The 13,797-nt window shown below is 51.0% G+C and overlaps 1 protein-coding gene across 1 annotated transcript in view; it reads right to left on the bottom strand.

Moving 5' to 3' along the window:
- The window catches only part of EHMT1 (euchromatic histone lysine methyltransferase 1), a 136,508-nt gene that overhangs the window by 37,699 nt on the left and 85,012 nt on the right, over window positions 1–13,797 (bottom strand). Inside the window, exons 12-16 of the mRNA XM_032261864.1 lie at window positions 11,991–12,098; window positions 10,431–10,769; window positions 10,104–10,345; window positions 8,154–8,276; window positions 147–248 (exon numbers count right to left, since the gene is read on the bottom strand). Of these exons, the coding sequence (XP_032117755.1) occupies window positions 147–248; window positions 8,154–8,276; window positions 10,104–10,345; window positions 10,431–10,769; window positions 11,991–12,098 (914 nt within the window). The remainder of the gene's footprint in view (window positions 1–146; window positions 249–8,153; window positions 8,277–10,103; window positions 10,346–10,430; window positions 10,770–11,990; window positions 12,099–13,797) is intronic.

A 13,797-nucleotide genomic window follows, 5' to 3' on the forward strand; every position in this document is an offset into this window, starting at 1 on the left:
GTGGAAGGGGGCGCCGTGGAGGGCCCCGGCTGGCCGTGTGTGTGGAATGGGAGGCTGTGGAGAACAGGGTGGGACCAGGAACTGTAGGAGAACAGTGGCTTTCCCTGGCCAGTCCGCCAGGTGGGCGTAGGGACGGGTGACTGTACCTGGCAGTTGACGTCCATCTGTCCATTTGAAAGCAAGTACTGGACTACTTCGTAGTGGCCTTTCTTGGCAGCCAGGTGCAAACACGTGGAGCCCTCTGCGTCCTGCAACAGAAATGCTACTGACTCAAGGAACCCACAGCTGTGATTCTGATGTGCCAGCCCCGAGGTACAGGATCAAGGAGAACCCTTGCCCACCAAGGGGGTGTGGGACTACCCAGCAAACGGACAAGGAAACCCAGGCTGAGACAGTGGGGCTTTTTCCCAAGGGCACAGCCGAGATCCAAACCGTGTGCAGCCCGGTGGCCCCATGCGTGATCGGTCCCCAGCACAGTCAAGACAGTGTGAATGATTCCGTAATGGCTGTCCGTGTACCATGGAACTTAAAATGATAGATGGCAAGAAGCAGGAAAGCAAAGTGGGCCAGGCCCTCCCCGCAGCACCCACAAAACGCCACAGGCTCTGCCCGCCTCTTGCTTCCTTTGCTGCTGGGCACATCTTTCTTTTCTTCTTCTTTTTGAGATGGGGTCTTGCTGTATCACCCAGGCTGGAGAGCAGTGGTGCATCATAGCTCACTGCAGCCTCTGATTCCCAGGCTCAAGCGATCCTCATGCCTCAGCCTCCCAAGTAGCTGGGACCACAGGTGTGCAATGCCTAGCTAACATGTTTTTCTTTTCTAGAGACAGGGTCTTGCTATACTGCCCAGGCTATTTTTGAACTCCTGGCCCCAAGCGATCGTGCCACCTCAATCTGGGAGTCACAGGCACCATAGCTGGGATTACAGTGCTGGGATTACAGGTGTGAGCTACCATGCTTAGCTTGGGAGCACCTCCTCATTTCCTTTCAGCTGTTTCCCCAAGGAGACTAAACAGATCACACCGACCAAAGCAAAAAACAGACATGCAAGACTGGAGGTCAGACCCAGACCCAGACCCAGGAAGCTCCGAGAGAGGCGGGGAGCCAGCGCCAGCTGCACTGCAGCACCACCCGCACGTCCTACACAGGCTCTTCCTGCCCGCGGCCCCCACGCCCACCCCGGCAGTGAGGGCCCTGCCCACGGCCCCCACGCCCACCCCGGCAGTGAGGACTCTGCCGGCTGCTCCTCGCACAGCCCTTGCCAGTCTTTTCCACCCGTGACATTGTGCAGATTTCAGTGACTATAAGACGGACCCTTAGTCTTGGTTTTTCACTTGCTGCTTCTGGGTCATTCGTACGTATTTCCTCTTCCGGGAACTCCACGTTTATGTTCTTTGCACATTTTTCTGTGTGGTTTTATCTTCTTTGTACTTCTATTTTTGGATATTAATCTTTTGTTCATGTGTTGTGAAATCTTCCCACAGTTTTTAGACTGCCTGTGCGTGTCCTTTGTGACCTTTGTTGAACAAAAATTCTTAAATTTTAATGCCCTTAACTTTCTTCACCTTTTTTGTGTCTTGTTTAAGAAACGCTTCCCGTGCTGGATTCACAAGGCGGCCTCCCTGTGGCCTTCCAGGCTTCATAACTTGCCTCTCATTGGATTCTCATGCTCACCACGTGCACGCTTCTCCAGCCGGGCTGGCGTCTTGCGTTTGAAGCCGGAGCACCGCGGGACACAGCTGGTTCTCACATCTGTGCCGTCAGACAAACTCCGGCCTTTCAAGGGGTGCGTCTGCAGCGTCGTTACTGACAGGGTGAGGCCTGGGTCCGTCACTCTGCTATCGGCTTTCTATTTACCCCATCTGGTTTCTCCCTGCATTTAACGGCACAACTTTTCAGTATTACAATTTACTTCCTCCGCCTTTTTTCCTGTAAGGCTGTATTTGTCTTATTTTCTTGGTACCTTCTCCAGGGATTATAATATTCATCTGATTTAACATTTTACCACCTCCCACAATAAAACACTTTTACAACAGTGTGATTCCACTTTCACACCGTCCTCCTTTGGGTGCTTATAATCCGGTATTTCACAGCTGGTCTTCAAATAACATTGTTTCACTCAGTGTTGTTTCTGTTATAACACTGATGAGGTAAAAACAAACAAACAAAAACCATTCCCAGGCGGGGCCACTGTGTGGAGTCTGCAGGTCCCCCCCATGTCTGTGTGGGTTTTCTCTGGGTACCTGAATTTCACTCACATCCCAAAGACCAGCGTGTTAGATGAATTGGCGTGTCTATGCCGTCCCAGTCTGAATGTGTGTGTGTGTGCATGTGCATGCCCTGCGATGGGGTGGCATCCTGGCCCAGGCTGCTGCCTGCCAGTGGACCTGAGTTGCCAGCATAGGCACTTACAACCCTGACCTGGAATAACTGGGTAAACACTAACCTTATTTGTTTGTATTAATCCTTCTTAAATGTCTGAACCGCTCACATGTATTTCGTTGTTTAATATTAGAAATACTTTGGTCTTGGCCGGGCATAGTGGCTCACGCCTGTAAGCACTTTGGGAGGCTAAGGTGGGCAGATCATGGGGTCAGGAGTTCAAGACCAGCCTGGCCAGGACGGTGAAACCCCATCTCTACTAAAAACACAAAAATTAGCCGAGTGTGGAGGCAGGCACCTGTAATCCCAGTTACTCTGGAGGCTGAGGCAGATAATTAATTCAACCCAGTAGGCGGAGGTTGCAGTGAGCCAAGATCGCACCACTGCACTACAGCCTGGGTGACAGAGTGAGACTACTCTCAAAAAAAAAGAAAAGAAAAGAAAGAAATACTTTTGTCTAGATTTAGAAGTTTGCCAATGTTTCTGTGACCAGAAATATGGTATAAGAACTTCACTCTTGTTAGATCAATCAGTCTGTGAACTGGCGTCACTGCTTGAAGAAGTCACATTTTCTAAGGACCTATCGACAAACAGCATTAAGTGCAGACTCGCCGGGCTTCTAAGCGTGTGTAATCTCTACTTTATGACGCTGTTTTAGTTTAAATGACCTCTTGCATTTTAGGAAATTTAAATAAGAAAAAAGTCTTCATATCTCCCATCTGGTGCTCCTCTTCCATTCCCAAAGGGCTAAGTTTTCCTCTTGGAAGCTTCAGGATTCTAAGCAAACGTATCTGCCTTTTGTGTTTTTTTTTTACCTGAACATGTCTTATTTCACCCTCATTCTCTGAAGAATACTTCTACTGGATGCAGGATTCTCGGTTCACATTTTTGGCTTTGCTTCTTTCAGCACTATAAAAACTGCTTCCGTGGTTTCAGATGAGAAGTCAGTAATATTTCATGATGTCTGTCCAGACGTTATGTGCTGTTTTTTTTCTTTGAGATGGGGGTCTCACTCTGTCGCCCAGGCTGGAGTGCAGTGGCACCAATACAACTCACTGTGGCCTCAAACTCCTGGGCTCAAACAATGCTCCTGCCTCAGCCTCCCAACGGGCTATGACTACAGGCAAGGGCCACCATGCCCAGCTAATGTTTTATTTCTTACAAAGATGGGGTCTCACTGTGTTGTCCAGGCTGATCTCAAACTCCTAACCTCAAGCCATCCTGCCTCAGCCTCCCAAAGCATTAGCATTACAGAAGCAAGCCATTGAACCTGGCCAAATGTTTTATCTATTTTGATCTAGCACTTCTACAGCCAGAAATCTGTCCTAAAGAAGCCAAATGTGCAAATATTTAACTATACAAATGTTTACTGAAGCATTGTTTATAATAAAAATTGAAGGCTGGGTATGGTGGCTCACATCTGTAATCCCAGCACTTTGGGGGGCCAAGGAGGGCAGATCACAAGATCAAGAGACCAAGACCATCCCCTGGCCAACATGGTGAAACCCCGTCTCTACTAAAAGTACAAAAATCAGCTGGGTGTGGCAGCGTGCCCTGTAGCCCTACCTACTGGTAGGGAGGCTGGGGCATGAGAATTGCTTGAACCCGCGAGGCGGCGGTCGCAGTGAACTTAGATTGCGCCACTGCACTCCAGCCTGGCAACACAGCGAGACTTCATCTCCAAAACAAAAATTAAAAAATAAAAATAAAAATTGAAAATAAGAAATATTAAATATACAAATTTGACTAAAAGTAAAAAATTGTATCATAAATCAATACAGCCATTTAAGGAATGTTTTACAGAATAATATTTAATAATAGAAAATACTGAAGGTTTAATGTGATATGAGGCAGGAGTTGAATCACTATGAGTGTGATCACTTTTTTTTTTTTTTTTTTTTTTTTTTTGAGACGGAGTTTCGCTCTCGTTACCCAGGCTGGAGTGCAATGGCGCGATCTCGGCTCACCGCAACCTCCGCCTCCTGGGTTCAGGCAATTCTCCTGCCTCAGCCTCCTGAGCAGCTGGGACTACAGGCACGCACCACCATGCCCAGCTAATTTTTTGTATTTTTAGTAGAGACGGGGTTTCACCATGTTGACCAGGATGGTCTCGATCTCTTGACCTCGTGATCCACCCGCCTCGGCCTCCCAAAGTGCTGGGATTACAGGCTTGAGCCACCGCGCCCGGCGTGATCACTTTTTTGTTGGAAAAAATACGTATTAATATGAAGGACTAAGAATTTAACTTTTTTGTTATGGTAATATATAACAAAATTTGCCATTTTGAAGCATACAGTTTTCTGGCATTCAGCACATTCACAACGTTGTACCTCGATCACGACCATTTCCAAAACTTCATTCCCCCAAAACGAAGCTCTGCAATCATTAAGCGGTAACATCCCCGGCCCCAGGCCATCTCCAGTCTACTTTCTGTCTCTCTGAGCCTGATAATCCAGATGCTTCTATCGCTCAAATCCTACAGCATTTGTTCTTGTGTCTGGTGGCTTCTCTCCCTCAGCACCGTGTCCTCAAGGTCCATCTGGGCTCTTCATAGGTCAGAATCTGATTCCTTTCTACGGCTGAGTAACATCCCATCATATGGATGGACTAGATGTGCCGATGCATGCATCTGCTGAGACGTCTGGGTTGTTTCTCTTCTCAACAGTGTTGTATAAGGTCTGTTTGTGTTCCTGGTTTCCATTTCTGTGGTATACACTCAGGAGTGGAGTTGCTGCAGATCACAGGCTAATCCTATGCTAAACTATTTGGGAACCACCAGGCTGGCTTCCACAATGGCTGCCGCGTTTTTCATCCCCACCAGCAATGCGTGAGAGTCCCAATTTCGCCACATCCTCTGAGCTGCATCTCAGCTGGCTCTGATTTGGCTTCCCTGGTGGCTGGTGACGCTGAACACCTTGTCATGTGGAAAGTGGCCCTTGTGGGCCTTCCTTAGAGAGATGGGTATTCAAGCCCTTTCTTTGCCCATTTCTGAATTGGGTTTTTGATTTTCTGTTGTTGTTGAGATGTACAACCTCTTTATATATTCTGGATAAAAACCTCTTATCAGAGAATCTTAAATACATTTTCTCACTCTGTAGATTGTCTTTTCACTCTATTGGTAGTAATCTTGGATTTTAAAATCTTTTATTATTTTTACAAACCCTTGCATTGGGGACTGACTTTAGATCGCAGTGAGGGAGTGCTCTGTCACCTAAAACCCCAACCTAGAAGCAGGTCGTCTACAGATGATTCAGTGCCAGGTTCCCAATTAACCTGCCCTGTGTGAGAGGCTGCATGTCATTTTCCAGGGCCAGAAGTTTTAAATGTTAATCAAGTTTATCTGTTTCTTTGATTATGCTTTTGGTATCATATCCAAGAAATCACTGCCAAATCCAATGTCATAAAGCTGCCCCCCATGTCTTCTTCTAAGAGTCTTCTGGTTTTAGCACTTAAGTACAGCCCTTTCCATCCATTTCCTTTTTCTTTTTCTTGAAGCAGAGTTTCACTTTTGTTGCCCAGGCTGGAGTGCAATGGCGCGATCTCGGCTCACTGCCACCTCTGCCTCCCAGGTTCAAGCAATTCTCCTGCCTCAGCCTCCCGAGTAGCTGGGATTACAGGCACCCACCACCATGCCCAGCTAATTTTTGTATTTTTAGTAGAGACGGGGTTTCAACATGTTGGCCAGGCTGGTCTTGAACTCCTGACCTCAGGTGATCCACCTGCCTCGGCCTCCCAGTGTGCTGGGATTACAGGCGTTGAGCCACCGCGCCTGCCTGCATTTTCCATTAATTTCTGAATATGGTGTGAGGTGAGGATTCAACCTCATGCTTCTGCATGTGGGCATCCAACTGCCTCAGCACCATTTGTTGAAAATACTGTCTGTTTCCCATTGAATGGTCTTCGTAACCTCAACAAAAATCAGTGACCATATATGTAACGGTTCATTTCTGGGCTTTTTATTTTATTCTGTTGGTCTCCATTTCTGTCTTCATGCCAGTCCTACACTGTTTTCATTACTGTGGCCGTATATAGTAAGTTTTGAAATCAGCAAGTATGAGTTCTCCAACTCTGTTCTTTTTCAAAATTGTTTGGCTGCTCCAGGTCTCTTAAGGTTCTGTATAAACTTTAGAGCTTTTCTACATCTGTAAAATAAAGCTGTTAGGGCCAGGCGAGGGGCTCACGCCTATAATCCCAGAACTTTGGGAGGCTGAGGCAGGTGGATCACCTGAGGTCAGGAGTTCGAGACCAGCCTGGCCAACATGGAGAAACCCCATCTTTACTAAAAATACCAAAAATTAGCCGGGCGTGGTGGTGCAAGCCTGTAATCTTAGCTACAAGGGAGGCTGAGGCAGGAGAATCACTTGAACAGGAGAGGTGGAGGTTGCAGTGAGTCGAGATCGCGCCACTGCACTCCAGCCCGGGTGACTGTCAGGATTTTAATAAGGGCTTCATGGAATCTGCAGACTGTGTTGGGTGGTGCTGCCATTTTCACTACATTAAGTCTTCTCATCTGTGAACACCGGATGTCTTTCTCTTTACTTAGGTCTTTAATTTCTTTCAGCAACACCTGATAGTTTCCAACATGAGCCTTTTGGCTTCTTGGTTAAATTTACTCCTAAATATTTTATTCTTCTTGATGCTACTGTAAATGAAACTTCTTTCTTATTTTCTTTTTTGAATACTTCATTAAAAGTATAAAGAAATGCAACTGATTTTTTGTGTTAAGTTTTTTTTTTTTTTTTTGAGACGGAGTTTCGCTGTTGTTACCCAGGCTGGAGTGCAATGGCACGATCTCGGCTCACCGCAACCTCCGCCTCCTGGGTTCAGGCAATTCTCCTGCCTCAGCCTCCTGAGCAGCTGGGATTACAGGCACGCGCCACCATGCCCAGCTAATTTTTTGTAGCTTTAGTAGAGACGGGGTTTCACCGTGTTGACCAGGATGGTCTCGATCTCTTGACCTCGTGATCCACCCGCCTCGGCCTCCCAAAGTGCTGGGATTACAGGCTTGAGCCACCGCGCCCGGCTTGTGTTAAGTTTTTATCCTATCTTGCTGAATTAGTTTTGTTAGCTAGCAATATTTTTGTGTCTTCTTTAGGGTTATCTACATATAAGAACACATCATCTGTGAACAGAGACAATTTTACTTGTTCCTTTCCCATGTGAATGATTTTGACTCTTTTTTTTTTTTTTCTGAGACGTACTCTTGCTATCGCCCAGGCTGGAGTGCAGTGGGTACAATCTCAGCTCACTGCAAACTCCACCTCCTGGGTTCAAGCGCTTCTCCCTGCCTCAGCCTCCAGCGTAGCTGGGACTACAGACACGCACCACTACGCCCAGGGAATTTTTGTATTTTTAGTAGAGGCAGGGTTTCGCTGTGTTAGGATGGTGTCAGCCTCCTGGTCTCGGCCTCCCAAAGCGCTGGGATGACAGGCCTGAGCCACTGCACCTGGCCCCTTTGACTTTTTTTTTTCTTGCCTAATTGCTCTGGGTTGAAGACAGAGAGAGATGAGTACACCATAAGGCAAACACTCACACAGCAAACCCCCCATTAGCTCATCGGTCTGTCAGACTCTGTAGAGAGTGAGTGCTCACCAGCGTTTTTTAATAATAAATCAGGTGACCAAGTGAGGTGAAGGAACTATTTCTGGACAAATGGGTCAGTGTGTGAAGGCACCAAGTCCTGGAGATGTTTCTGTAAGGATGTCCCTTGCTCAGCTTTCTGAGAAACATCTACACACACACTAGGGTGGCGATTCTGACAAGTGAACATACCTTGGGATCCACCAGGGCCCCGGCCTTGATGAGGTACTTCACTGCCTCCAGATGGTTGTTTTCGGCTGCTTCCATCAATGGGGTCCTCTGGTCTTCTGAGCAGGTGTCGATATTGGCGCCCGCCTAGTGAAACAACAGGTCAGGTGTATGGGAAGGCACGGGAGCTACCGCCTGGTGGGGAAATGCCTTACGGGCTTCCACCCTCGAAAAAACACAGCTGCATCGTTTCAGTGACCAATGCCTGAGTTTTCCAAACATGTATTCAAAGACAAAATTATTCTATCAAACCTTTAGTCTAAGCACAATATTTTTGCTAGATTTAATTCCACTTCTAAGGTAATTTGACAAAAAATCTTTGCAGCACAGGAGTGTGACAACACCTTTAGAAATGAGGAGGATGGTGACAACCTTTAAGGCAGACAAAGCAGGGAAGGGAGGGGCCCCTCAGCACAGAGGAGGCAGGAGGGAGGTGCCAGCTCACCCTGCCAGGCCTGCACAGCACCCTCTTGCTGTTTTAGTACTTGCCAAAATAAACAGAAAAAAAACCTGACTTCCAGTACTATCTATTTTCATTTCTCTGGATAAACTGAGAAACTTGAAAGACTGCTTAACTGGCAGGCACACATCGGTAAATTTTTCTTTGTCTGAAACTTAAGAAGCCCCAACTTTAAAATTGGTTGTGTGCTAAAAGCAAACCAGCTGTTTAAACTTTCTTTCCATGAGGAAAAACTTCTTAGATGACAAAGACCTAATATTTCATTTATAAAATAAACATTATGAAAAAAGGTTGAAAATAGTATTGTTTTTACTATTAGTAATTAAAAAGCAAAAGTGACACAACTAAATAAGAAATGTTTAAACAGCCCTAGAATGCTCTATATGGAAAACGAAGCTAACTCGTAAAGGCTAAGAGGGGCAGAGAGGCCGGGTGTGGTGGCTCACACCTGTAATCCCAGCATGTTTAGAGGCCAAGGCAGGTGGATCACTTGAGGTCAGGGGTTTGAGACCAGCCTGGCCAACAGAGTGAACCCCCACCAATTAAAAATACAAAAATTGTCTGGGTGTCCTGGCAGGTACCTGTAGTCCCAGCTACTGGGGAGGCTGAGACAGGAGAGTTACTTGAACCCGGGAAGCAGAGGCTGCAGTGAGCCCAGATTGTGCCACTGCACTCTAGTCTGGGCAACAAGAACAAAACTCGGTTTCAAAAAAAAAAAAAAGGCAAAAACAAAACAGAGGGGCAGAGAAAGGCTCAGGGGAATCTGACTAGAAGGAGCTGAGCTGCACCAAAGAGAACTCGGGATCCACAGAGCAAGGGTCAGAGGTCAAAAGGCTGAGGCCTGGAGGCGCACAGCAGGGCAGGGACCCACAGCTGACTTCAAAAGCCAAACCTCAAAGCCAAGGTCCAGAGCCAAACCTGAAGGTAAAGTGGCACCAGGATTCTACAGCTGCTAATTTTTAACACATAGGAAGCTTTAAAAAACACACAAAATAGCCAGGCACGGTGGCTCACACCTGTAATCCCAACACTTTGGGAGGCTGAGGTGGGTGGATCACAAGGTCAGGAGTTCGAGACAAGCCTGGCCAATATGGTGAAACCCAACTCTACTAAAAAAACAAATTAGCCAGGTGTGGTGGCACATGCCTGTGACCCCAGCTCCTCGCAGGCTGAGGTGAGAGACTGTTGAAACCGGGAGGCGGAGGCTGCAGTGAGCCGAGATCATGCCATCGCACTCCAGATGGGCGACAGAGAGTCTGTCTGAAGAAAACAAACACGCAACACACACACACACACACCAAGGTAGAAAGCGAGGCCCGTGCTGTGCAGAGGAGCTGCGGCTCTGCCTGAACCCTCAGCACACAGAGGCTGCGCCCTCAGCCCCCAAAAATCCCGGGGAAAGAACAAAGCGCGCGCCAGCTCCTGGCCGGCAGTGCAGGCGGCAGCGCAGAGACCCAGGTCTGCAAGGGCAGGAGGGGCTGACAGCCTCCGGTGGAGCCTGGGGGACGATGGGGGTCGTTCCCCAAGAAGGAGGGCTTGGGCAGCTCTCGGCAGCCCCTCACAAACGGGAGCCTGCCACGCGTTCCTCGAGCGTGGAGCCCTCCCAGACACGCCTCGCACCCAGGACCCAGGTAACCAGAAGGAAGTGACCCCACCCATGAAGACACAGGGCACTGAGACAAAGTCCGAGAAACCTCTGGGATGGAAGAGAAGCGCGGAGCAAAAGGAAGAGTCGAAGGGAGACTGGAGCGGAGGCCAACAGCATTTCCAAACAGACCTACCAGCGCCAAGAAACGGGTCCCGCCCCACATCCAGCTCCATCCTGGACCCCACGGACCCGCCTCCCACGCTCTCCATAAACCCCCACTGCAAGCGGGGCGGCTGGCACTGACCAACCCCGTACAGCCTGGGACTCCACGGCCGAAGCCGTCGGCCTCTCACCCTCTGCGAGGCTGGCGCACACCCCGCCATCGGCGGGAAGGGCCTCACCCGCGGCCCGGCGCTGCCTGCGCTACCCATGGCAGTCCGTCCGCCTCCCAGGCACTGGACCCGCAGCAACTCCCACTTGGAGCCCAGGAGGCACCGTCGCTCTCCCAGTCCCAGAGGGGAGGAGAGAGAACCTGCAGCTCGGCAATACCCCTATACCTGCAACCTCCAATACCTAAAAGCCCTCTACGCCTGCAAGACCCCTCAACCTGCAACCTTCCTACCTGCAAGGCCCTCACATCTGCAACTTCCCCCCACCTGCAACCTTCTTACTCATGCAAGATGCCCTAAACCTGCAACCTCCCTACACACCTGCAAGGCCCTCTGCACCTGCAAGACCCCCTACACGTGTGAGACGCCCTTAAACCTGCAAGCGCCCTACACGTGAGACGCCCTTAAACCTGCAAGCGCCCTACACGTGAAAGGCCCTTAAACCTGCAAGCGCCCTACACGTGAGACGCCCTTAAACCTGCAAGCCCCCTACATGTGTGAGACACCCTTAAACCTGCAAGCCCCCTTCATGTGTGAGACGCCGTTAAACCTGCACACGCCCTTAAACCTGCACGCGCCCTACATGTGTGAGACACCCTTAAACCTGCAAGCCCCCTACATGTGTGAGACGCCCTTAAACCTGCAAGCCCCCTACATGTGTGAGATGCCCTTAAACCTGCAAGCCCCCTACATGTGTGAGACGCCCTTAAACCTGCACACGCCCTTAAACCTGCAAGCCCCCTACATGTGTGAGACGCCCTTAAACCTGCAAGCCCCCTACATGTGTGAGATGCCCTTAAACCTGCAAGCCCCCTACATGTGTGAGACGCCCTTAAACCTGCAAGCCCCCTTCATGTGTGAGACGCCCTTAAACCTGCACACGCCCTACATGTGTGAGACACCCTTAAATCTGCAAGCCCCCTACATGTGTGAGACGCCCTTAAACCTGCACACGCCCTTAAACCTGCACACGCCCTACATGTGTGAGACGCCCTTAAACCTGCACACGCCCTACACGTGTGAGACGCCCTTAAACCTGCAAGCCCCCTACATGTGTGAGATGCCCTTAAACCTGCAAGCACCCTACACCTGCTGGGCTCTGACCGTCTCAGTGGTGCAGGCTGCACCCTCCTATAGGTGGAAACTGGCCCAGGTCACCTGTCAGCTCCAGGCCATGCTCCCCTTTTCCAGGGGAGAGTCCCTCTGCCACCACCTTTCCTCCAACCCATGCTTCCTCGGGCGGGGCAGGCACAGGGTGGAGCCCAGGGGCCAGCAGGCACTGTCTCAAGCACCTGAGGTCAGGCGGCCCCACCCAAGCCTGCCCCAAGCCAAGAGCACCTCTGGCTGGCCGACATGAGCCTCACCCCAGCTGAGGCACTGGCAGAAGGGGATGCGCATGAAGCCTTTGCCAAGGCCCTGAGCCCCCGCTGCGTGCTGCATGGTCGGCCCTACCAGCCGCTCTGTCCCCACCACTGCCCAGCAAGGGCTTCAGCATCAAGTCCCTGCTAGGGTACTCCGGGGAGGGGTATCCTGGCCAGGGCTGGTGCCAAAGAGCCGTCCAGCTCCTACAGGCAGGTACAGGGTACAGTGTGGAGGAGGCAGTGCCCATCCCACCCCTACCCTCCTCTGATACGCCTCTGTGGCCCCTCTGCCCCCTTCCTGGCCCCATGAGAATGGAGGGGGAGGCTTCCCTGGGGGCAGCCATAGGGCCCTCGACCATCTCCCCAGAGCCTAGGGCTTGGCCTCTCCACCTACTGCAGGGCCCCTCAGTTCCCTGCGGGGGGGCTGTCCAGTGGGGGATACAAGGCCTCCCTCTGGGGCAGCTGCCCACCTCCTACTTGTCTACACTCCCAATGTGGTAATGCACTTGGCACCACCACCCACCTCCTGTCCCCAGTGTCCACCATCAACCAACCCTGCCTACTGGGGGGTGGCCGCTGAAACCCGAGGGCCCTGAGGACTGCTCTGGGATCTAGACGCCCTCTTCCAGGGGGTGCCACCCAACAAAAGCATCTATGATGTTCAGGTCAGCCACCCTTGGGACCTGGCAGCCCCAGCCACAGGCTGGCTGATCTCCTGGTGCAGCCTGTGAGGCTCCTGAGGCAGGGGCAGCTCCTCCCTCCCACTCCCACCCCCAGCTTGTTGACAGGCAGCCAAGGGCAGGCAGGTATCTACCACAGCAGCCTTACAACACCCGAGGCAGCAGCCTTGCTGGGAGTCCACGGTGTTTACTGGACTATTCCACACGTGGTTGTGGCCCAGCTGGGCGTGACCCTGGCCCTGGTCAGTCATGCCTCTGCTTCCCCTACACTCAGAGGTAACTGGAGGGGTGGGGCTGGGCCTAGAATGGCCTTTCTCGGTCCCTTCTTCTCAGCCCACCACGCATCCATCCATTATCAGCTGTCACCTGAGGGTAGATGCAGCCTGGGAAGGAGGGAGCATCTTTTCGGGAAAAAGCGTCGGGAATAAAGACTGGACCCGACGTAGTCTTGGTGGGGCGCGGGGGAGACAGCAGTAAAGGAGTTTACGACTTTTTTTTAAATAAGAGACAACAGAAGATCAGACTGACGACAACATGAGTGTCCGCGGTGACTTCCATGCGACCATGTGGCACCCTCGCTCGGTGCTCTCCAGAAACCGCAGACACGGCATGAGACCCTACAGCACAAGATCCAGGCTGCTGAGTGGCAACACATGAGAGGGCAGCAGCACCCAAAGCCGGAGCAGATGGAAGCGTAGCTCCCAACTCCACAATCGGAAAACACAGATTAAGTCAGTGGGGTAAAAGCCCCGGGCACAGGAGGCAGCTCGCACATCCAGGAGGCTACAGAAACGACCCTCAGAGCCCTGCCCCCGAGCCTGGGAGCCAGACCACTGATGTCCCCAGCGCCGGCAAAAGGCTGGGGTGGACTTCAGGTCAGCTGCCAGGGAAGCACTTTCTGCACGATGGATTTTTCTGTCGGTGGCTCCTGACAGGCGTGGCTACTGAGTCCTCAAAGTGAAGCTCATGTGACTGAGGGTGCGTCTTCATTTTTAATACAAGGAGTCACACATGGCAGAGTGCCTGTGCTGCAGTGGGGGCAGGGAGCCCTGGGGAGACTCAAGCCAAGCGGGACCTCTGGTTCCCTCTCGCAGGGTGAACACGAAGCCCTCTGGTTCCGGGGGACCCTC

Source organism: Sapajus apella, unplaced genomic scaffold (assembly GCF_009761245.1).
Source record: "Sapajus apella isolate SASKATOON/1434 unplaced genomic scaffold, GSC_monkey_1.0 scaffold126, whole genome shotgun sequence".
Taxonomy (NCBI): Eukaryota; Metazoa; Chordata; class Mammalia; order Primates; family Cebidae; genus Sapajus; species Sapajus apella.